The sequence below is a fragment of the Lactuca sativa genome, chromosome 2, assembly GCF_002870075.4.
Source record: "Lactuca sativa cultivar Salinas chromosome 2, Lsat_Salinas_v11, whole genome shotgun sequence".
Classification (NCBI taxonomy): domain Eukaryota; kingdom Viridiplantae; phylum Streptophyta; class Magnoliopsida; order Asterales; family Asteraceae; genus Lactuca; species Lactuca sativa.
This window is the reverse complement of record NC_056624.2, coordinates 234,925,674-234,951,719: the sequence shown is the minus strand read 5'-3', so window position 1 is coordinate 234,951,719 and position 26,046 is coordinate 234,925,674. Positions and strand designations below refer to the sequence as shown.

Below are 26,046 nucleotides of genomic sequence, written 5' to 3'. Positions count from 1 at the left end.
CGCACCGAGAATTACTACAATTGACGTGTACAAGTGAATAACTTAAAATTAGGAGAGTGGGTGGTGAGGAAAAATGAATCCAGTCATGCTCGACCCCAGGGAAAGCTACGTTTCACTGAGGAAGGCCCATACAAGATACTAGAGACGCACTAGAATGGATCTTATGTCTTGGAAGCACAAGACGGGAGCTCCATCCTCCGAACCTAGAACGTGCACAATTTCCGCCGCTTTTACTTCTATAGCAATGAGAAAAGACCGAATAAGGAACGTGAAGGGTTAGGGCAATGTGATCTAACTCCAAGTGGATAATCACGCCCTAATAGTTAGCTCTAGTTCTAGGCCTATTTTCGTGTCAACTTTTAGTCATTTTTTCCTCATTAAACAGTGTTGATATTTCCAAAACATTATCAATAGAATGATGGAGGTTGACTACTTTCGAAAATAATTCAGATGTTTATTATTCAAGCTTGATATCATTTCAATAAGAGGTTGTGTACATTTACCAAGTGGTAATAAGGAATGATCATCCACACGATGCAAGGGTCCAACCATAGGCTTTAAAGGCTCATAACCTTTCCTAAGACATGTCGAACTAACTCAAAGGACCATTACCTTTCCCCATGACATGAACGAAGTTTTATCGGCTCATAACCTTTACCCTGATATAAAAATACCTAAGTTCTAAACGCCTCGAGGTGAAAATCTCGACTTAACTTAGACAACTAGGGTGAGAGTGTAACTCTCATTGGTCCACAACTTATAACAAAGTCTTAAAGGGTAAATAGATAACCTCACTTAAAACGGAATACCCAAAAAAAGTGAACCAATTAAGGTTCATAAGAAAAGGCTAGCGAAGGCCTCAACCTAAAAATACATGCTAATGAATCGAAAGAAGGAAAAGCTCTGATCTTACTGGTACGAACACCCATGCCAAAGCTAGTAAACTTTAGTTAAGTATATACAACTTTCATCTATCAAGGGAGAGTGTCCCTCGAGTCTTAATATCCTGCCAAGTAGGTAGGAGCAATTCCTACTCAATTCCTAAGGCCAACACAAACCTTTGGAAAGAAATTCTCCTAACTAGAAAAAACTTGAACAAATATTCCTCAAAGGCCAGCATCAAACTCTGAGGAAAAATTAAACTAGTGGACAACATAAACCATATGAGACCAAAATAAGCAAGCCTTAAGTGGGAGATTCCATCAACTTGCAAACCAAGGTAAATTGTCTGTCGGACGCACCCTGGACATTAAAAAGACCATGCAGGGTCACCATAAAAGTCAAATGTTGTCCAAATATTGTTTCTAAAACATAACATTCAAAAGCTCAAACCAATAACGAGAGAGAGAGAGAGAGAGAGAGTTCACTTATCAAGAGGATTGTAGGAGGGTCCGCTGTTTTGAGAGCTGCTTTTTGATGGACTCTCCTCGGGATAGGGATCACAACATAGTTGGTGGAGGCCTGCCAAATCCAACTCTCCTAAATGAAGGTATGAGGCAAAATCTGTCTCCACGAAGGCCTTCATGGAAACATGAATTGTTGGGGTCTATACCACTTCAGAACTTGCCTCCTCTAGATTAAATTTCCCAGAAGCCACCTGATCTCGCACCACCTACTTGGAACCCTCCACACTGGTAGCCATGCATGCTGCCTTCATCGGCTGAACCCCGAGTGAGAACTCAGGGCTCTCAATAACCCGATCCACCATGCGCACAACCTTCATCGACTGAACCCCAAGTGAGAACCAACTGCTCGCTCTGCTGCTTCACTTGACCCTACAATGTTTCCTTCTCCTCCTCCAGGGTCTCCACTTTCCAAGACAGGTCCTCCAACTCTGTTTCCAAGCTTGTCACTTGGTCTTCCACTAAAGCCTTCTACTTGGTAACAATTTATACTGCTATTCAAATTTATGCTTCTCCTCCTCCAGGATCAACACCTTCTCCCTCAATTTGTTGCACTCAACTTTGACGGTAGACAATTCTGCCAAATCCGAGCTCACATGACGAAGAAGCACAGTCGCAGCCACCAAGTAGGTGGAAACTCTGCCGCATATTGAAGGGTTTTCGCCATATAGGAGTTGAAGAGGAGCTCCAGTGCTTCTATTATAGTTGGAGGGAAAGCATGGAGACTCCACTCATCTACAACAACATGTTGCATGAGTAGGGACCCAGGAGTGAGAGTCCAATCTGAGGATACATGTCGGGAGCCACTAAGGGCATAGAGGGAGCACCAAAAACAATGTTGTCTCTCATCGGAGACGAAGTAGAACTAGGAGAAATTTGGAGGTCAACCTACGGCTTCTTCATAGACTCACTACCGCCAAGAATGGTGGCATCCTCAACTTCCTTCTTTGGTTCACAAGGTGGTTCTATTGGCTCTTTGTCCATCCTCTCCAACTGGTGAGAAGTGTCATCATCGGTGATGTCGATTACTGAGTTAGACTGTAACATACACGTTTTGAAATCGTGTTTTAAGTAAATAATATTATGAAATATTATGTGAATTTGAATGTTGAGTTCTAACAGATAGTTTTTACTAGAATTGAAGTAAAACTATGCTTAGAATCATTCAGAAAGTATTGGAAGTCTTATGAAATTCCAATTAAAAGCCAAATAGTGAAATATAGCGAAAATATAAAATCTGGAATAAATAAAATTTTATTATTGAAAGTTATAGATAATCTCATTAGAAACATTTAGGCGAAAACCTCATCGAAATCCGAGTTATAACGAAGAAGTTATGACCAAACGAAGTTCCGTGATAAATCCGGAAAATACCTTGTCGCGTAAAAATTTAGTTTTCGATAAACTAGTTTTTAGCCTTAGTGATGTAAACGAAAGTTGTAGAACTCGTGAAAATAATCAACTTTCATATAAAGACCGTTTGAATCTGACTTCGTATGAGAAAGTTATGATTTTTCGAAGTTTCAGCTTAGCAGTAGACAGCTAAAAACTCGAATTTTAGATCGAGTGATTTTTAGCCGACACAACCTAAACGAGGATTGAAGGTCTCGTCATTAGTAGTGCAACGGTAAAAAGTCTGACGAAAACGGGTTAGATCTGATCCCACATCGGCTGGGAAGGAGAACTAAGCATTCCTTATAAGGGGTGTGGATACCTTCCCTAACACAACGCGTTTTAAAGCCGTGAGGGCAGCAGATCCCATAAGAACTCTGCAGTTAAGCGTGCTTGGGCGGGAGTAGTACCAGGATGGGTGACCCCCTGGGAAGTCCTCGTGCCGAGTGGCTCAAAGCGGACAATATTGTGATACGTGCCAGAGGGGGATGTTACAAATGGTATCAGAGCCAGGGCACGGGTCGATGTGTTCGACGGGGACGTCGAACCCTATAATAGGGGGTGAAAGTGGGTTAGATCTGATCTCACATCGGCTGGGAAGGAGAACTAAACATTCCTTATAAGGGGTGTGGATACCTTCCCTAACACAACGCGTTGCCGATCAACGCCTTCTTCTCTACTTCATCCTCAGGGGACTGAACCGGAGGATCGTTACAAGAAACACCACGAATGGGTGCACTCACCAAACCTGGGTCAACCTCATTTTTGAAACCCTCACCCCTGGCGACATAAGAAGCGGCAAGCGCCAGCACTCGATCGACGCTAACAGGTGGAAGAAGGATCTCTAGCAAGAGCACCTCACGGTACTGGATATTGCCCTTATAGTTGCCCCGTAGAACCATCTCAAGGGACAATGCCCTTTCGATACTTGCGAATACAAACAACAAATGATTCAGCAACCCCTTTCATTTTCTAAAATTCAAAAAAGAAAAAAGAAGAAAAGAAGGGGGGAGAAGAGCAGTTACCCTCCTTGTCCATGTAGAAATGAGGCATCATCCCCCGGGACCGGCAGACGACGCTCATTCTGGCTGCTGCAAGGATGCAATCCTTCCAATCCTCACCAATGATGCATATATTCTTTAAGACATATGCCACAGTTAGACGAGCACCCCATAATTATGGCGCCCAGGCAGAGAAGGTGGTTACCCGGGGATAACCAAAACCAACCAAGTTGCTATTGACCCACAACTATTTGTCCTGTAGTTTCTTCTTAGGCACATTCTGGTTGATGATGAACGCATGGACGCCTCACCTCTGAGATAAGGTGTGAACACCAGATTGTGTGGATGAGTTGAAGTAAGCCTTGAACACCCAAAATTGGGAAGAACACTAAGGGCTCGGCAAGCCAGCTCGAACCCTACGAACTTATTCACAACGTTCGGGTTCAGATCGTCCACATTGAAACCATATTGATGCAAGATCTCATTGAAGAAACCAGTCATCGTTAACCGTAGTCTCGCTTCAAATATTGGGACCGGGACTCTGACTTTACCCAACGGAGGTCGACTGATGATGGCTCCCTTCCTCAGAAAATGCACCTCATGATCTGTCATAAAACCGAAGCAGAGTTGCAATGCATCGAACTCTTTTAGTGTTGGCTCAATTCTAGATCGTGGTGTCGCTATTGTTTTCGAAAAGCAAGAACGAGAAAGAAGAGAAAGTAAGCAAAGGGAAAAACAGAAGCAGTTGAGAATGAAAGAGTAAAAGGAAAATCGTCCCTGATAAGGGAGGTTTAAATAAGGAGCGGGAATATTGAATCGTCTCCATAATGAAACCGCTTGCGTTGATGACTCCGTCACATCAGCAAACGTTCAGACCATCTCCACTGAACACGTATTCTAATCAAGGCCAGAACAACTCAGCTACGTTACACCAATGCTGACGTCTATTAGTCTAGGGGATATGTTAACGTCTCCCTCTAGGAATACGTTAAAGATAACAAAACTACTATCTTTAGGATGACCTAGTTAACGGTTGCAGGCCGACCTAGTGCCGAACCCGGGCCCTCTCTCTTGCCTTCACAGTCTCACACTAGGACCTTGGTGCTTAGCGGTCTCACGCCCAGGTCCAATTCTAGATGCTAATCTCTAGTCTATAATAAGCCAACACACATCTGGTTACTTCCCAGGGCGACAAGTGTAACGCTCAGAGCGCTACCCTCTATCTCCTCTGCCCCAATAGTAGATGGCCACTAGTCGTGTACGATCCACCAATAAGACTTCTCCATGTACTGTCGGCCTAGACAAGACAAATGATACTATAAGGATCATGCTCAGAAGAAGACATGTATAAAGGCATCCATCCCCTCCAGGGGAAGGGATATCTTTCTTCTCATAAAAACCCTAATCTCCATATTCTTCCAGACACCGATACAGACTAGACCATTGGAGCTTTATCCGGGGACCACCTCTCGGACGTCGACTGACATTCCTTCTTTATTGCTATGATTACAGGGATCAACCCAGTCGGAGTCATCAAGTGACGACGTCAAGCCGCAAGCACATATTACAAGACTATACACTAGCAAGTGTACTTCTCTCTCATCTTCCTTACTGTTCTTCTTGGGAAGAATTTTGCATGTAAAACCCTAATTTCTCTTAGAGCTATATATAATCCACTGTTCTTCTCGAGTCTCAAGAATCATTGTGAGTTGATGGCGACATCGATTATGAAGAATGAGAATCTTATTGAGGCCATAGATGACGATGAAATCGTTGACATCGTGGTGAAGGCTAAGGTTGTTGTTGATGATAAAAAACATCACCCTATTGTTTATGGTTTACTTGGTGGTGTTAATGATCATAACTGGCGTCATGATGTTGTTGGCCATCCACCTTCTTCTTTATGCTCTCCTCATATTCTTCATTTTAATCTCAAAAAAAGTAGAAAAAAACTAATTTTATTTGTCCATGTTATAATGTTATACGTATCAGTAGCACATCGAGATTGTTGGCTGAAAAGAAAGAGGATTGAGAAATAAAAGAGGAACGAGTTGACTTGATGGATGATGAAGGTGTTGAAGAACAAAATAGGGCTTCTGAACTGAAGCAGAGGCAAGCAGGGCGTCCGGATGAAGAAGAAGATAGGTAGGAAAAGAAGTTGGAAAGGGCATAATGGGAACACTATGACTACTATTAAATCTGAAAAAAGTCCTTACACATATAGAAAACATGAAACTTCTTACTCGAGCTTGAAGGATGGTTTAAAGCTGAAGCATTATGCCAAGAATCTGAAGCAGAGGCAAAACAGGGTTATTCTCTGTCGCTGTCGCCGATTCCCTTTCATTTTGTCCAAAGTGACCAATTAGACCCGACAAAAACAACTTTATTCTCTCATAATGCACGAAAATAAGTTAAGGGACTGAATGAGTAGATTTGAAATACATTGTTGAGCTAATATGCAATTTCCTTTGTTAAACTGTATATGTTACTTGTTGTTTTATAAAATTTAAGTTAGTTGTTTATTAAACTACATATATGATTTATTATTTTATTTTGTTGTTTGTTAATTATTAGTTGACTTTGCAAGGTAGTGTATGACAACATGAAAAAACAATTTACTGTTGATGGGTATATTGGAAGAAATCATCAAAAACCACTCAAGAATATTTTGGTTAGAAACAATTTCACGGTGTTCTTAGAACTAATCTAAAAACATCAACAACCACTCAAGAATATTTTGAACCAAATTAAATTTGTTTATGGGTTATGTTTTGAAGTTTTTGATTTCGGTCCCGACTTTCAGTGCTCGAATTCCGACCCGCTTTCTAATGTTTGACAAGGCCCACGAGTCAATGGATAGACCGAGATAGTAAATGGGAAAGAAGAGGACTAGCACCAGGCATGCTAGAGCCGAAGCCATGGAGCTAATGAAAGCCCACTTTGACTCCATACCATACTCTTGGAGAAATTGATTTCCAAAGGAGAGGCAAGTGGCACATGTCATATGGGTTATGTAGTATTTTTGTTTATCTGTGTTGATGTACATATGTTTGCGATGTTAGCATAACCAATATATTTATTATTATTATTATTATTATTATTATTAAGGGGGAGGGGAGCGGCCGGTGGTATTTATTTTAAAAGTAAAATAGGCATTTATATACGATTGAAAATAATCAAAATTCTGATAAATTAATATTAACATGTCTAGGATGCAATTTTTATAAATATAAAATTAAAAGACTTTGACGGTAAAAAAAATAACGAGAATCATTGTTAATTATAAAACTAAGTTTAAAAATAAAACAAACATTAATATGGGATTGAAGCTGGTCATTATTGTAAAAATCAACATTAAATTGTTAGGCTGAGCGGAGTGGTGTCGACTGCATCGAGCTCCGCCTCAGCTCCAGCTAAGGAAAAAAGGGAGGAAGAATATAGGAGGGAGTGGCTGCCGAGTGAAGAAGAAGAGAAGGAGATTGCAATGGTGGGAGGAAAGAGAATGCGTAAATACCCACCGAGTTTGGCCACCGAACTTGACATGCCGAGTTCGTGGCCCAGTGAACACTGAGCCCATGACGAATTTGCCGACGGACGCCGACTCACACTCTGTGAAGTCTTTAAAGTCATCTTTATAAATATAAAATTAAAAGAATTTAAAAGTAAATGACTATGATGAAACGAAATCAACGTTTAAATTAATCATCAAGTTATGGAAATTTAAAGTAGAAACGAATTGAAGGAAGGAGAGAGGAATTGTTGATATGTCATTGTATACATGAAACTTGGAAGGCCCGCATCCAAAATGGATTGGATGCCAACTTTTTCTTTCTTTTTGTGGGTGAATTTGATGTTATGCCAACTTGCTTACTGCTTTATCCCATTTCTAAAAATGCCACGCTTTTCCTTTCTAAACAAATATAATATTTTTTAGTTTTAGTTTTACTTTCTTACAAAATAAATATTACAAAATTAAGAATATTAATTAAAGCTTATATTTCTATCCACCAATATTCACTGTCAAAATAACATTGATTTCTCTGATAACTTTTATAATTTATAAATATAATATCTATTTAAACCGAAGAAAAAACATATACGTAGTATCGAAGAAAAAAAAAAGCAATAAGAGGATGACACCCCACCCGCACCGGTCCACCAGGAAATTAAAGGAAAAGGTACAACAACATCATAAGTCCTCTCGCCCACACAACTTCCATTATAATTTATAACCCTTTTCCCTTTTCTTTTTCAATTTTCTATATCCAAATACAACTTTCGAATGCATTAACTTTAATACAAAAATACATTCACCTTTTCATCTTCCTCCAAACACAAATCTAAACCTATATGTGACACTTGTTTTAACATAAAAAATCAGGTAAAATGCTTGTTTATTAAATTATACTTCAAAACTAGGGAATCCATCTATAAAACCAATAAACTTGGGGTTTGGCCATTAATAGAATAAAAATGCTATAAATCTTGTTGTCATTTTATGAATTTATCTCTTCCCTTATCATCCTAAATTTAAATTCGTTGCTCAATTTCATTTTTCCTAATACAGTCCAACAAATTCCAAAGCAAGCCAAGCGGTAATGTCATTTTGCGTAAAAAAAGAATTCTTAAAATAGAAATAGCAATAAATACAAGTAAGGCCTTCCTTCTTTCATATGATAAACTTAACTTATTGTAGAATTAAACAAAAGTAATATATATATATATATATATATATATATATATATATATATATATATATATATATATATATATATATATATATATATATATATATATATATATATATATATATATATATATATAGCAATAAATACAAGTAAGTAAGGCCTTCCTTCTTTTATATGATAAACTTAACTTATTGTAGAATTAAACAAAAGTAATATATATATATATATATATATATATATATATATATATATATATATATATATATATATATATATATACACACACAACGACTTGGACGCAACAAAAATATGTGAGTTGAAGCCTCGATATCTCTAGAATTTGGTTGTAAAATTTGTAATAATGTAATATTTATTTGTTGATTGTGTCAAAAGCGTGTTTGAAATAACAGAGTGTAAGGGCCGGTTGGTTCCTATCTGTGGTGCTGACATATTATTCCAATTATCCACCTCACCGATCTCATATCATCATTCGCTATTTCCGGTTTCACAACGTAAAACCCTTCTTCTGAAGCAATCCAACCACCATCTTCAATTCATGTGTTCTCATTCATATCAACAACAACAACACAAAACTTATAATATTAATTAATTAATTAAACATCATATCATGTATTTACACTTTCCATATCCGTCTCTTTCTTTCTCTTTTTTTTTTCTCACATCCAAAAAAAAAAAAATACAAATCATATGGTATACAATCAAACATAGTTGCACCCGCTAAAACTTAAAATCAACAACAATCTTCATATATAAGTGTGGATCGATCAATCATGATCAAACTGCAACTGGATCAAGCTTTGAAGCACCAGATATGGTGGTGGTGGTGGTGATGGTGGTGGTGGTGGTGATGTTGGTAGTTGTAAAAGAAATCGTCTTTCTTGATCAACCCTTCAACATTGCAGAACTGTTGAACGTCACAAGGTATGTTGATGGGTCCACGGTGATCAAAACCGTATTCTTCCTCAGCCTCCTTCAAGAGCTCCATGAAAAGCGGATGATAGATGTAGATTACCGGTATAACGAACCTCTTTTGCTCTTCTCCTTCATGACCCACCATTACAGCCATATATCCCTTTGGTATAGGAGTACTGTTATTCATATTCTGATCTTTCTTCATGGACTCCGACTCCTCGTGATTACGATGATGATGATGATGATGATGATGATGCAGATGCAGATGAAAACTCAAAAAATGCTTATCTCCACTACCCATCAAAATTTCCAAAACCAAACGACTAAACAATTGACAACTACAAACAAAAAGCGAGGAATGAATTCAGTGTGGAGGAAGCCGGGGTTAGGAAGAAAGGATAGAGAAAGGCCAAGGATCAGAAGCGGAAATCGCAAGCAAGAAGCTCGTCAAGCAAGAGTCTGTTAAAGATCTTGGAATGTTGCTCATGGCAGCATATATAAGTATATATGATCTCAAAAGAGTTTCTAGCTTTTCTTGTTGGTTTTGTTGATGAAGAGCGGAATTTGAAGGAGGAGTAGGTGGGTATATATAGAGAGTATAAGCTAAGCCAGGGGCAAGAAAGTAAAAGTACGTAGTAGAAGGGGGTGGGAACTGGGATATGGGAAGGTAGATTCTAGACCTGCTGGTGTCTTTAATCATACGCAAAGAGACGGATGATCTGAAACCGTCATAACTTGGGGTGGTGGGTTGATTAATAAATCGGCTACATATCTTTTTTTTTTTTTTTTTTTTTTTTTTTTTTTTAATTGTTAGTCAAAATATGATTTTGTTTGCCAACTGCGAATTTATTAATTGGTAAAATATTGATCAACACTTGGTTGACGCTTGACAAAGTAAATACCCTTACAACTCAATTTTTGCTTGTGTTTTATTAATTATTTCTAACCTTTAAGTCTTATAAAATGCCCCAACTCAAAACTAGCATAATAAAATAGTGACGTACATATAAAAATACATTATATTTATTAATTAACAATGACAACAAGACAACTTTTTTAATAAGGTTTTGACTTAAGAATTATGATGCATGTATAAAGATCGGATTCATATGCATACCAAATACGTGATATAGCTGAAACTCTCATCTTGTCTTCTTGTTGTATTTATTAAAATCACCTTTTAACAAATGCAAAACAATGCCATGTTAACTGCTAAAAGAAACAAAAACACATGTAGACCATCCATATATGGATATCATATATATTAATACAATGCCCTTAAAGTTTCAATCAAACACACGCACACAAATATATATATATATATATATATATATATATATATATATATATATATATATATATATATATATATATATATATATATATATATATATATATATATATTACTTGTGTTTGATTTTTTTAAGATAAAATATGTTTTCGTATTAATCTACTTATATATATATATATATATATATATATATATATATATATATATATATATATATATATATACTCGTAATCTACTTATCAATTTTCAAAACGAAGACCACCATTAGACTTCAAATGTCGCGTCTGAATCATATCCAAACTAAAAGAAAGGTTTGACGGACTTTTGTTTTGGAAATGTGCGTATAAGCACATTTAAATGTTATATAGGTGCATGCATGCACATTTAGTGTTTTTTTTCAAAATAATTCAAAACCAATGCAATAATGAGACTCTAATACAAGCATTTAAGGGAATGAAAACTTAAAAACGTAAAAAATCTCTCTTAGATGCAACTCTCGATAATGCTCTACGTACGGCGTACAGCTAGGTGTACGCCATGAGTAGGATAACAAGAGTTTGACCGTTGACTTTTTGACATGTTGACTTTTGATAAATTGTGAGGATTTAGGATTTAGGATTTAGAAGGGCAAAATGGTCTTTTTCCCAAATAAGGAATGAACTTAGAGTTGGACTTGTTGAGTTGGGATAATTACCTTAATTATTAATTATGGCTTGGTTTGATATGTATAGTGTGAGGAGGTACTCTGTAACATCCCAAAACTCAAAATCATTTTTTTTGTTTTTATGTTAAATAAACCATCAACCAAACATGTCTATCAAACCATAAGAAAATCAGAGTATGTCAATATTCATTCAAAAGTACATTAGAGCTGAATAAGCGGAAATCATGGTGTGTGTCATGCGATCATCCCAAGCTCTTCCCTTTCGAACCGAAAGTACCTAAAACATAAACTAAAAACCATAAGCACAAAGCTTAGTGAGTTCCCTAAAATACCCTACACCATCAATATAATGGGCCATTCCCACCATCAATCGGGCCCTGCCCGACATACATACAAGACATGCAAGGGTCACACAGACAGTTAGCATAAAAATAACAGTAATTCATGGGCCGGAATTGGTGCCTTCGACCCGCCAAACACTACAAAGAGACTCACCTCAATCTGCTGACAATCAAATAGATGCTCGAACTGTTGATTCGGAAAATCTCCGCACTAATCAATCAAACTATTATGAGATGTCGTTGGGACATAACATCCTTGTTGGATGTCTTGTTTAGGTTAAGCATGAGAATCACAACAAAGAAAGAATATATGTCAACATTAATCCGGGAGGGAATCCCGGAGCGAAGCTCTAACGATATGGTTAGTATCTGGATGAGAGAATTGAGGTTTAGTTTAAGATAGTGATAGAGGTGATCCCTTCTCTTGGAGGAGAAGGGTTCTTTTTATACAAGTGGTTGGGAGGGGGGGACAGACCTCCGATAATACCTTTTGTCCTTTTTGAGCCGACATGACATGGGGGCGTCCTATTGGCGGATCGTGCTTCACTAGCTGTTGCCTGCTATTGGTGCATAACTACCAGATGTTAGTGTGCTGAGCGCTACACCTGTCACTCTGGGTGCGTTTGTTACCATCTTGTCTTGATGTAAACTGGAGCTTCGCGTTCTTGGCCTGGCCTTCGCGATAGAGCGTCGAGACATAAGTGTGAGGTTGCGGAGGTGAGGGCTCGACCCTAGCACCTGTCGAGCAACGACCATTGACTAGGTCTCCTTTAGGTAATGGTCTTGTTATATTTGACATATTCCTAGTGGGATACGTTAACAATTTCCCTAGGCTAGTAAACCTTTGTGTTGGGGTGACATAGCCAGGTTGTTCTAGTCTTGATCTGGACATACGTTAGGGGGAAATGGTTCTGAGATCTGTGGATGTGACAACGATATTTTGTGTCAACAGTTTTTACTTTGGAAACCGTTCGATTCTCCCGCTTCACATTTCAAACTCTCCTATTTAGTGACAATTGTATTCTTCGTGTTTCCTACACTTTGATTGCCTCACTTTTCTTCTTTACCTTTCTTCCCCTACAATTCTCTATTCTTAGTTTGCAATGGCCTTCGCCGATCTGGGAGTGACCAAACATCGGAAGAGTTCAAGTCTCTCTGGTTTTGATTTCGGTTTATGCCTGAACGCAGAGTGCAATTTCCGTAGGAAGGGGCTATAATTTATCAGACGCCGGTAGGGAAGATTAGGATCCCTGTGTCAATATTTGAGGCAGGATTTCGTCTTCCGAAGTCGAATTTCTTTGATGAAGTCCTGAGAGAGTATGGTTTTTCTATTCACGATCTTACGCCTAATGCTATTAAGATGATCGTTGGATTCGAGTTGGCTTGCCGAGCCTTGGGCGTGCTTCCTCAATTTCGGGCCTTCCAATCTTTTTTCAATTCATCTACCTAATCTGGTGTTCATACTTTCTCTCATCTTTGTAATGCTCACACGTTTATTGTGGGTCAGAAGGCACCTCAAAATAACTGGCAGGACCGGTGGTTGTGGGTTAACAACGACTAGATTGGCCTTGGATATCCCCACGTGCCTATTGCTTCAGATTGGGCGCCTCAGTTGTCGGGCCCCAATTTGTTCCTGGCCTAAATGTTGAGGGGGTCCGCTTTAATAGGGAAGATTGGTAGGATTTCATTTTGGTGGGGACAGGGATGAGTGACGCTTGGCGGGCACGTGGTCATGGGTTCAAGTCCCATAAATGGCGCTAGATGTTGTGATATGTCGCCGGGACTTAACGCCATTGCTGGATGTCTTGTTTAGGTTAAGAGAAAGAATAGACGTCAACCTTCATCCAGTAGGTGATCCCAAAACAAATCCCCGACGATATAGTCAGTATCTGGATGAGAGAATTGAGGTTTAGTTTAAGATTGTGAAATAGGTGATCCCTTCTCTTGGAGGAGAAGGGTTCTTTTTATACATGTGGTTGGGGGGACAAACATCCGATAATACCTTTTGTACTTTCTGAGTTGACAGGACGTGGGGGCATCCTATTGGCGGATCATGCACCACTAGCGGTTGCCCGCTATTTGTGTAGAACTAGTAGAAGGCAGAAGACAGCATGCTAAGCGGTACACCAGTCGCTCTGGGGGGCGTTAGGTACTAGTTTGTCTTGTTGTAAGCCGAACCTTATCGTTCTTAGCATGGCCTTGGTGCTAGATCGTCGAGACATAAGTGTGAGGTCGTAGAGACGAGGGCCTGGGACTATCACTTGTCGAGCAACGGCCATTGACTAGGTCGTCTTTAAGTAACGGTTTCATTATCTTTGACATATTCCTAGTGGGATATGTTAACACAAACAATACCTAATTAAGAATTAGGTCATAAACTATAAACGAGACTTTAATTCACTAACCCCGAATCCTAGGGTAAAAGACCATTTTACCTTTCCTTTAAGTGGCCCAACACAATGGCACTCAAAGCCTAATAATAGCCCAAATCCAAAAGACACTCAAGGCCCAAATCTATAAAGGCCCAAGGCCTAACAATCGACCAACTAAAGAATACTTGTGGTCTAACAAGAGCCCAAAACCCTAGAGTCTAGAAATGGCCGAAAATCAAAAAGTCGCCCTACACGGTGTACTCCCGGCATACCCCGCCCGTACCCCTCATGTATGTGTGTTGACCCGGATTTAAGCTACTGAACTAGTACGGACAACTTATTAAGGAGTACGCCCGCCGTACTAGCTAGTTGTAAAATCCAGAAATCAGGTATAACTATTTAATATCTCTTCTTTTCCAAGTTGACAAAACTAGCCCACGGAAGGGATTTTGTAGCAAATGGGTACCTTGGGCGTACTGAAGAGTACGTTGCGCGTACTCATGGGCGTGATCTTGACGCGGATGCTTCCCAGTACGCTGGGCGTACCATAGTGTAAGCTGGGCGTACTGGGCTCAGACATGAAACCCTAAATGAGACTTGAGCACTTTAAAAGGAATGCTATGGCCTACATCCCATCCACCATTTCCAGTGAGTGAAACCCTAAAAGAGCTAAACCTTCATTTTAAGCTTGTGAGTGTGTTTTTGAGCTTGAAAGTGTCTTTGTGTGCTTGTGAAGAAGACGAGAGGACCTTGAAGGGGAAAGATTGGAGTCCAAGCTTCTAGATCTAAGCTATACTGAGTGGGGAGCTTCTCACAAAGGTAAAAAGCTTCAAACTTTACCACTCTTTGGTTATGAACTTCATATAAGAGCATTTTTAGGGTTTAAGTCCCAAAGGTGGAGACTTTATGAGTAAATGGTCTCCATATGCCTTGATCTACCCTATTTTAGTGTATTTTACGTTGTAGATCCATAAAAATCCAATCTTGGACGTTAAGATTAAGCCATGCATGAGATTAGGGCTTAATGGGGAAGAGGATATGTGTTTGAAGTGATTGGTGGTCTTTACAGCCATGCAAAGGCTTAAAGGTTTCGACTTTATGGCTTAAGAGACAGTAGAGTGCCTGGATCTGAGATATGAGCTTATGTCTTAATCTGTTCAGACCAAAAATGTCACACCCCCAAACCAAGGATGGCGGAAACGTCCGAGGGTGGAGGACTTCATGTGTAGTATCATAACAACAATGGTAATAGTGATGAAAGTAAACACAACCAACATATATATAATTGAAAGAGTTACATCATTGTATGAATTACATGTTTCAAAATCAATTACAATATGTTGACAAAATATGATAAGTTTGACGCCTCAACGTCCCATCCTCAAAAGTACTTTGTTACCTGTTTAGCGATTTCCTGAGAATACAAATAGTTTGAAAAAGTGTCAACACAATGGTTGGTGAGTTCATAAGTTTTTGTATATAATTATGAAATAGCTTGTCTCGTAATTGTATAGCAGTTCTAGAAAAATCCGATATTTCCCTTAAAATGAATGTTGCAGTCTTGTACCCAAAGACTGAAACGTATGAGTAATCTTCCTTATTTACAGAAGTTAACGTGAGTTTATTTCGATATAAACGCGTATGATATTAGTGAAATTCTCGTAAATTCTTAAGTTTGTTAATACTTTCCGTGAGTTATTATAACCATACTTGACATAGACGACCTCGTAATGCGACGTTCTTCAGGCGTCGCCGTTAAATGACACTTGTCACCACAGACCTGCCGGTCTAGCTGTTGCAAGCAGCTCTGGTGTGGGTTTGTCAAACCCAATATAGATCTATACACAACTATCACGTTCTCCCTACAAGAGACTCTGGTTACAATTTACAGGACTTTTCGACTTTGTTACTTTGGAAGTAACCCGAAGGGAATGACTCACAATTTATTCATTAACAGATTTACGTGAACTAAACTGAAAACCTTTGGTAAATAAGTTTGAGAAGTAAATGATACATAAACTATACCAATTATAGTTTATCCAAAACGTTTGTAATGTATAAGAATTCTTTTATGAATGCTTTAATGCTATGAATCCATAAACTATGCTCATTATAGTTTAATATACGTGTTCTAAATAAATGAATAATCTTATCATGAATGACTATATTTTAGTGTATGATGATGAACTAACAAGGTAACACATTCAATATTTAGAACTTATCGTTATACACTTTGCTCAACATAATACAAAGTGTTATGAAGGTTATAAGTTGTTTAACAAATTTTCAACCTGTCTACACTGTTTTTGAAAAATCATAGAAAAATCATACGAAATCGAAAACTAGATCTGTAAATTCTGAGAGTTCCCAAAATGTGTCTAGTTTACTCATAATTTTTATCATGATTTTTAATGACCTCCAACTTGGGTGAAAAAGTCCATAATCACAGACTGGTCCGGCTTGGTGTTTGAAATGATAGGCATTTTTGTAAAAATCACCATAAATTGTAGAAAAATCGCATGGAGATGTGCAAGTAGTCGTTTTAAAGCTAAGAACTGGAACTACTTACACCTAAAACAGTTTTGAAAACTAAAATGTTTAAGTTGTCCAAAACAGTCCGTGAATGGAGTTGAACTTTTCTGATGAAGGCTGTTAGAAAAGTGTAGTTATGTTCTTGGTGTTTTAACTTGTATTCCCCCCCTAAAAACTTGAGAGAACATGAAAATATAGGGGTATGAACTCACCTTAAGTGTTTTCAGTAGATGATTGTTGAAGAATGGAGGTGTTTAACTCAAGAACACTTGGAGTTGCCTTGAAGATTTTTGAGAATCTAGCATCATAGTTATGGAGTTTGTATAAGCTATCAATGATTTGAGTAGAATGAAGTGTAAAAATCACAAGGAGGATGAATTACACTTACCAAGAGTGGAAGAACACTTGATGATCAGCCTTGGGATCTTGAATTAGAGAGAAAAGTTGGAGAGAAAAAGTTGGAGTTGGATCTTTGGTGGAATGAGAGTGATTGAAAGAAAATGAGGAGAGAGGTTGAGTGACCAGTCCTAAAACGTGGGGATGGCTTGTGAGAGGGGTAAAAAGTACAAGGAAGTGACAAGGTATGGTGGGGAGGAGTGTGGGTTAATCATGGAGTGGGTATGGGGTTGCTTGTGTCATAAAATAAGGTAAAGTCAACACTCTACCTTTGTACTTTACCTACTCTCTTTTGGATAAGGTTTTATCCTTAAAATGTGATTAAATCATTAATTTAGGGGTATTATATTTTAAAATAAAGTTTTGGGTGAAAATCTCATGTTAAAACAATTACAAACGGGCCTAAAATGCGAATTTAGTCGAAAACCGGGAGAAAAAGCGTTCCCAGCGAGACCTCTCGGTCCTAGGCCGAGGTTCGGTCCCTAGGCCGAGGTTCGGTCCTTGCTGGTGCTGAGTCGGAAGCGAAAGGCGCGAGCCAGAAGCGAGAAGCGAAGGGTGAGGGTCCGTCCGAAGGTTCGGTTCGGTTCCTCTTCACCAGAAGGGTTCGGTTCGGTTCTTCTTCATCAGAAGGTTCGGTTCGGTTTTTCTTCATCAGAAGGTTCGGTTCGGTTCCTTTTCATCAGAAGGTTCGGTTCGGTTTTTCTTCATCAGAAGGTTCGGTTCGGTTCTTCTTCATCAGAAGGTTCAGTTTGGTTCTTAAGAGGGGTTTCGGTTCCTAAGAGGGGTTTCGGTTCCTTAAGTCTGTTTTTCGCTTAGACTTCCGTTTTTGGGCTGTTTTCGCCAAATTCGAGGGTCGGGATGCCCCGAGTGATTATAGAAAGTTGGGAGAGATTTCGAGAGAGATTTGAGAGAGATTCCACATACTCAGAGAGATTTGGGAGAGATTTGACATTCTTGGAGAGATTTCACATACAGAGAGATATTTGGGAGAGATTTCACATACTTAGAGAGATTTGGGAGAGATTTGACATACTTGGAGAGATTTCACATACAAAGAGATATTTGGGAGAGATTTCACATACCTAGAGAGATTTGGGAGAGATTTGACATACTTGGAAAGATTTCACATACAAAGAGATATTTGGGAGAGATTTCACATACTTAGAGAGATTTGGGAGAGATTTGACATTTTTGGAGAGATTTCACATACAGAGAGATACTTGGGAGAGATTTCACATACTTAGAGAGATTTGGGAGAGTTTTGACATTCTTGGAGAGATTTCACATACAGAGAGATATTTGGGAGAGATTTCACATACTTAGAGAGATTTGGGAGAGATTCTCGATAAGAAGAGATAGAGTGAAAACGATTGAGAGCGGTTTTGTGTGTGATGAATGTGAGTGTCCGGCTTCGCAATGCAAGGTCCGTAGACCCCGTTATGCCATGTTTTAGGATCTTACACACTCCCTATGAGTATGCAACATTGTTTTATTGTTCTTGTTCATTGTTTAGCACTAAGGTTAAAGAAATTTAAACACACGAACTTTCCAAGTGATGTTTTCTCATTAAGATAGTGAGTTATGCCGAAATTACATAATACAAACCCTATTATACAAGGTTTAATTGAGTTGACCAGTTTGACTCGTTGACCTTGTCCGGCTTAGACTTGACCCGAATTTGACTATTGTCACAAAAAATGATGAAAGTATGAAACTAGGCATTACGCTGGGCGTAATACCAGTACGCGCCGCGTAGGGGGTCGAGTACCCCGATTCTGGATGACCACGGAGTACGCCCCGCGTACAGAGCTGGTACGCACAGCGTAACTCCCTACAGTTGACTTTCGTTGACTTTTAAGGTTTGGTCAACATGTGGACTTTTGGACAATTAGAGGGGTAAAATGGTATTTTAGCCTTCTGAAAGAACATAGGAAGGGATTGGTCTAGCCTTGAGAGCCGTTATTGATTTGTGATAATTACTTTATGTAATTAGGCGGGGGCTAGGTCATTGTTTCGAGTTCGGGGATATCGAGCATGTGAGTGACTAGACATTATACGAGGTGAGTCTTCTCACTATACCTTACCTAGAATGGTAATTATGTGTGACCGGAAGGTCTTATGTGCTATGACGAGTATGTGATATATGTTTCTACGTGATATGTATATGTTATGTATGTTATCAGTAGTATGGTATGGACCAGAAGGTCAATAGGGTATGGACCGGAAGATCAGCAGTGGATGGACCGGAAGGTCAATATGGTATGGACCGGAAGGTCGACAGAGTAGGACCGGAAGGTCTACTCAGATTGTGGGGCCGAAAGGCCCCTAAGACACATTGACCTGAAGGTGTCGTAGAGCTATAGCCTCGAGTGGCTTGTGTGATGTATATAGTATTTTGGGGAACTCACTAAGCATTTATACTTACCGTGTTATGTGATATGTGTTCCAGGTACTAACGAGGATCGCAGGAAGGCGTCGACATGATTAGTACACACTGATAGAGGATTTGTATTCGAGATTCTGGGATATGTTTTACTGTGATAACATTTGGTACACTTGTGTTTTGAGATGATTTATATGAGATATGTTATGGTTGAAGAATGAAAAATTGTTTTGAATTTTCACATCGTTACACTAGTGATCTATCCTTCAATTTTTACTTAATTTATTAAGCCTGTAACGTCTAACAAACATATCTACTTAATTTTAAGGTCTTAACACGTAATGTTGGTAACTTTACTCCTTTTCATGTCTTAATGGGACCTAATACCCGTTTTTATCCATCTAAGTTCATAATATGACTACCATCTGTTGCACGGCTCATCAAAACCCATCAAGATGACATTTTTATGCACTAACAACATAAGAAATGCTAAGATCTAACATTCTATGCTCCTGGAGTGTCTCATACTCACAAGGATGACTCAAGGGACCATAATGTGCTCAAAACAAGGCCCTAGACTATATCTAAGACATTAAGTCATCTAGATAGAAGCTTTATACCTTAATAAAGTTGAGAAATGAAAGTAGATTATGGATCTATAAGCTCCAACTTGATCAATGTTTCCTTCTCCAAGGTTCACCAAACACCCAATAAACACACACAAAGTGATAGCATTTGATACACTTGTGTTTTGAGATGATTTATATGAGAGATGTTGTGGTTGACAAATGAAAAATTCTTTTAAATTTTCACATCGTTACAAGTTGGTATCAGAGCATTGGTTTGAGGGATTCGGATGCACCTTCGGGCATATCTGAACTCAAACTGAGGATTTGAGAAGAATTTTCATAAAAGAAACAATTTTTCTAAGAAGAGTAAAAGATTTTGAGAAAAAGAAAAAAGGAGCAATGTGTACGATCAGCCAGCGCCCGAACAGTGATTTCCCAAAATACCCTTACATTATGTGTTATGAGATATTATGTGATGTGCTACGCATGCTAGATTAGGCTAGGTAAATCATATCTTAGGACTAGGGTGGCCTGATATGTGATGCCTTAGCCTAGGAGCTTATGCTGCTGTGAGTTGCTTTGAGTGCATGTATGTAGCAGAGAGTAGATTGTGAGAAGTCTACTTGAGAGTAGGCTGAATTCAGAGGGTATAGAGTACTTGAAAATTTGGATCCTAGGATGAGGACTTGGTGTGGATACGGATACGGTGTGGAAGGTAGTATAGGGCCCGTACTATTGAAAGCACCGGATCGGTAAACATCCCAAGTAAGAATCCTTAGGGTGCTAAGGAACAAGAGGAATGGTTGATCGAGTGTAAGTAATCTCGGTCGAGTCTCTGATTATTTTATGTCATATTTCAGAGGCATCATGGTGGGAACGCGCCACAACCCAGGAGGCAGTGGTACCAGTGGTACTAGCGATGAGGAGATCTGTAGGTTGATTCACGAGGAGGTGGCCGCAGCCATTCGGGCAGAGATTCCGGAGATGTTTGGGTCTATCAAGACCACGCTGATTGAGACATTCGACGAGCGATATGTTTCTCTAACCAAGGCTGCTGCTGCTGCAGCCACCGTAGCTGTTGCCGCTGTTAGGCAGTAGGGGGTGACTCGTTGCTGTACCGATAGTTCAGCAACATGAAGCCACCAGAGTTTGATGGGATACATGATCCGATAGCTGCAATGAGGTGGATCTCTGACGTTGAGGGATGTTTCTACACTTGTTCCTGTCCGAAACATTTAAGAGAACAGTTCACGCTGAACCAGCTTCGCTTGGGAGCGAAGGACTGGTGGAAGTTTGTGGCGGCATATTTTACTCCTGCAGAGCTTACCGCGGTGACCTCGGAGAGGTTCACCTCTATGTTCAGAGACGATTATGTCCCCCCGGTGGAGAGGGAACGTTTGGCCCAAGAGTTCTTGTCCCTCAAGCAGGGAACAGAGTTTGTGACGATGATCACGTGGATGTTTCATGAGAGGGCAATGTTTTTCCCTGAGCACGTGTCTACCGAGCAGGCACGCATGAGTCGATATTTGAGCTTACTTAGAAGAGACATTCGGAGTTCGTGGCAAACTCGATGTACTAAAAATTTGCCGAGCTCCAAGAAAATGCTCGGAAGAGGGAGATTGAGCTAGAGACTCAGGCCAGGGAGGAGGCCGAGTCTCAGAGGAGGGATAGGCGGCCGGTGCAGTCTCAGCCGGGAGCCAAGCTGGCAAAGCCCGCCGATACGAGATCTGGAGGCCAGAAGGGCCACACTTGTGGGAAGTGCGATAAGGGACATGATGGAGTTTGTCGAGCAGGTGCTTGCTACAAATGTGGCAATGAGGGGCATATAGCCAAGGATTGCCCCAAGGGTTCATGGTTTGCTTTCATTGCAACCAGACTGGCCATAGGAAGTCCGAGTGCCCGCATTTGATTCAGGGATTTGCGCCTTCTACCACTCGAGCTACAGAGAGTCGGCCCGTGAAGGCCGACGCGCCGAAGGCTCGCGGCAGAGCCTTCTAGTTGACCGCAGAGGAGGTCCGCGCAACACCTGATGTTGTGGCTGGTATGTGATCTTTTGCTTATTCTTTTGATTATATATATGGTGCTTATATGTTTTATGTTTAGGTACTTTTCTTGTGAATTTTGTACCTGCTTTGGTGTTATTTGAATCGAGTGCGAGACGATCTTTCGTGTCATTAGCGTTTAGTCAGCACATCAGTATCCGATGAGAGGCGTTGAGTCGACCTCTGCGAGTTTCTATAGCTGACGAGCGAGCGGTTTTTGCTACTAATGAGAGTCGAGGATGTGTACTCGAGATCTTCGGTGTTGATTTCCTGATAGATCTGGTCATGATTGCGATGGCGAACGTTTGTATCATTGTGGGCATGGATTGGTTGAGCGATTTGGAGCTATTATAGACTGCGAGCATTAGATGTTAACGATACGAGACCCTAGTAGGGGAGTGTTGGCAGTATATGGAGAGGGTACCCGATGTGGGTAAGCATTTTGCTCGGTTGCCAGAGCGAGACAGAGTCTACAGCAGGGCTGTAGAGGGTTTGTAGCCTATGTGATGAATACACGAATTGCCGCAGAGAGGTCGAGTTCTCTCGGTGAGGTTCTGATAGTGCGAGAGTTTCCGGATGTTTTCCCCGAGGAGTTGTCGGGTTTGTCTCCCGAGCGGAAGGTGGAGTTGCGCATCGATTTGGTTCCAGGGGCGGCACCTATTGCCAAGGTACCCTATCGCCTTGCACCACCAGAGATGCAGGAGTTATCCTCGTAGCTTTAGGAGCTGTTGGGGAAGGGATTCATCTGACCGAGTAGCTCACCGTGGGGAGCGCCCATCCTTTTTGTCAAGAAAAGGATGGTTCACACCAGATGTGCATCGATTATCGGGAGTTGAACAAGTTAACGGTCAAGAACCGTTATCCGCTACCGAGGATTGATGATCTGTTCGATCAGTTGCAGGGAGCATCTTGGTTCTCCAAGATAGACTTGAGGTCTGGATATCACCAGATGAGAGTGCGGGATGAGGATATCCAGAAGACGATGTTTAGGACTCGTTATGGGCATTACACGTTCGTGGTGATGCCCTTTGGGCTCACCAATGCAGCAGCAGCGTTCATGGATCTCATGAACCGAGTATGTAGGCCGATGTTGGATCGATCGGTGATTGTGTTCATCGACGATATTCTGGTGTATTCGAGATCCAGAGAGCAACACGAGAGGCATCTGAGGGAGATTCTTGGAGTATTGAGATCGGAGAGGCTTTATGCCAAATTCTCCAAGTGTGATTTCTGGTTACGGGAGGTCCAGCTCTTAGGACATCTCATTAATCAGAATGGGATAATGGTCGATCCAGCCAAGATTGAGGTTGTATGAGTTGGGAGGTGCCGAGATCCCCCACCAAGATCAGGAGTTTTCTGGGGTTGGCCGGCTACTATCAGAGATTTATCAGGGATTTCTCCAAGATTGTCGTTCCCCTCACCAGATTGACCCGGAAGGGCGTTGCTTTTACTTGGGGTCCTGAGCAGTAGACCTCGTTTGAGACTCTTCGCCAGAGATTATGCGAAGTCCCGATGTTAGCCCTTCTGGAGGGAATGGAGGATTTTGTCGTGTACTGTGATGCGTCTATATTGGGGTTGGGTACGGTGCTTATGTAGAGAGGGAACGTGATAGCATACGCATCGAGGTAGCTGAAGCCCCGTAAGACGAGGTATCCCACCCACGATTTGGAGTTGGGGTAGTGGTGTTCTCCCTCAAGATATGGCACCATTATTTGTATGAGGTTCGATGTACCATATACATGGACCACAAGAGTTTGAAGTATCTGATGGATCAGCCTAACCTAAACATGCGCCGGAGGAGATGGTTGGATGTGGTAAAGGATCATGACTGTGAGATCCTATACCACCTGGGTAAGGCTAACGTAGTAGCCGATGCTCTGAGCCGCAGGACGGAGAGTGCCCCGATACGAGATATATGTATGAGGATGAAAGTGATGACTCTGATATTGGATACCATCCGAGAGGCCCAGACAGAGGCTGTGAGACTGGAGAACTGCACGAGAGAGCAGGTGATTGGGCAGGTGTCTGAGTTTGTTACTGATAGCCGAGGTCTTATGACTTTTCACGATCGGATTTGGGTGCTATTTATGGGCGGTGCACGTAGCATATTGATGGAGGAGGCGCACATATCGAGATTCTCGATCCATCCCGGGGCCACTAAGATGTATTCAGATCTGAAGAGAGATTACTGGTGGACCTGTATGAAGAGGGATGTTACGTGGTTAGTAGAGAGGTGCTTGACCTGTCGTTGGGTTATGGTCAAGCACCAGCGTCCGCATGGCAAGTTGCAGCCACTAGAGATTACCCAGTGGAAGTGGGAACAAATTTCTATGGATTTTATCACCAAATTGCCAAGGACCACGAGGGGTGTTGACACAATTTGGGTGATTGTGGATTGGATGACGAAGAGTGCTAACTTCCTTCCTATCAGTGAGAGCTCTTCTGCAGAGAGGCTGGCAAAGATTTATGTGAGAGAGGTGGTGTTTCGGCATGGAGTACCAATCTCGATTGTTTCAGACTGAGATGTACGTTTCACTTCCAGGTTCTGGAAGAAATTTCATGAGGAGTTGGGTACGAGATTGCATTTCAGTACTGCTTATCACCAACAGGCAGACGGCCAGAGTGAGCGGATGATACAGACGCTTGAGGACATGCTTCGAACATGTGTCATGGACTTCGGTGGAAGTTGGGATACATAACTACCCTTGGCTGAGTTTTCTTACAACAACAACCACCATTCGAGTATTGGTATGCCTCCCTTTGAGCTTTTATATGGGAGGAGGTGCCGAACTCCCATCTGTTAGGGAGAGGTAGGGCAGCAAGTGATGGGTAGCACTGAGATAGTGATTAAGACGACTGAGAAAATATAGCAGGTCGGACAGAGGTTACTAACAGCCCAGAGCCGCCAGAAGTGTTATGCGGATAGGTGGCGATCCGAGCTCGAGTTCCAAGTTGGAGACTTTGTACTCCTGAAGGTATCTCCTTGGAAAGGAGTGATCCGATTCAGGAAGAGGGGCAAGCTGGGGCCCCGATTCATTGGTCCTTCCAGGGTGACCGCTAGAGTGGGCAAGGTATCGTACCTTTTAGAGCTACCTGCAGAGTTGAGCTAGATCCATGATACTTTCCACGTATCCCAGTTGAGGAAGTGTATAGTTGATGAGACGGCAATAGTGTCGCTAGAGGATATCTAGGTGGATGCATGCCTGAATTACATTGAGAGGCTGATCGCGATCTTGGATCGGAAGATCAAGGTTTTGAGGAACAAGGAGGTTCCTCTGGTTCAGGTCCAGTGGCAACATCGGAGAGGGTCCGAGCTAACTTGGGAGCCGGAGTCGGATATGCGGGAGTAGCATCCAGAGTTATTTGCAGAGTGAGACTTAATGGGAAGTCTGATTCTAGTGGGGGAGAATTGTAACATCCAGAAATCAGGTATAACTATTTAATCACTCTTCTTTTCCAAGTTGACAAAACTAGCCCATGGAAGGGATTTTGTAGCAAATGAGTACATTGGGTGTACTGAAGAGTACGTTGTGCGTACTCATGGGCGTGATCTTGATGTGGATGCTTCCCAGTACGTTGGGCGTACTGGGCTCAGACATGAAACCCTAAATGAGACTTGAGCACTATAAAAGGAATGCTATGGCCTCCATCCTAGCCACCATTTCTAGTGAGTGAAACCCTAAAAAAGCTAAACCTTCGTTCTAAGCTTGTGAGTGTGTTTTTGAGCTTGAAAGTGTCTTTATGTGCTTGTGAAGAAGACGAGAGGACCTTGAAGAGGAAAGATTGGAGTCCAAGCTTCTAGATCTGAGCTATACTGAGTGTGGAGCTTCTCAAAAAGGTAAAAAGCTTCAAACTTTACCACTCTTTGGTTATGAACTTCATATAGGAGCATTTTTAGGGTTTAAGTCCCAAAGGTGGAGTCTTTATGATTAAATGGTCTTCATATGCCTTGATCTACCCTATTTCAGTGTATTTTACGTTCTAGATCCATAGAAATCCAATCTTGGACGTTAAGACTAAGCCATGCATGAGATTAGGG

The 26,046-nt window shown here is 40.8% G+C and overlaps 1 protein-coding gene and 1 pseudogene across 1 annotated transcript; one reads left to right on the top strand and one right to left on the bottom strand.

Moving 5' to 3' along the window:
• Positions 1-3,128: 3,128 nt before the first annotated feature.
• On the top strand, positions 3,129-3,246 carry LOC128132521 (5S ribosomal RNA; annotated as a pseudogene).
• Positions 3,247-9,057: 5,811 nt separating this feature from the next.
• On the bottom strand, positions 9,058-9,997 carry LOC111920379 (auxin-responsive protein SAUR32). Its single transcript, XM_023915946.2, has one exon. The coding sequence runs from the start codon at positions 9,716-9,718 to the stop codon at positions 9,296-9,298; it is 423 nt and encodes a 140-aa protein (XP_023771714.1). The 5' UTR covers positions 9,719-9,997; the 3' UTR covers positions 9,058-9,295.
• Positions 9,998-26,046: the final 16,049 nt, after the last annotated feature.

Bases quoted from the DNA above. Each gene is read 5' to 3' on its own strand.
- LOC111920379 (XM_023915946.2), bottom strand. From the start codon at position 9,718: ATGGGTAGTGGAGATAAGCATTTTTTGAGTTTTCATCTGCATCTGCAT.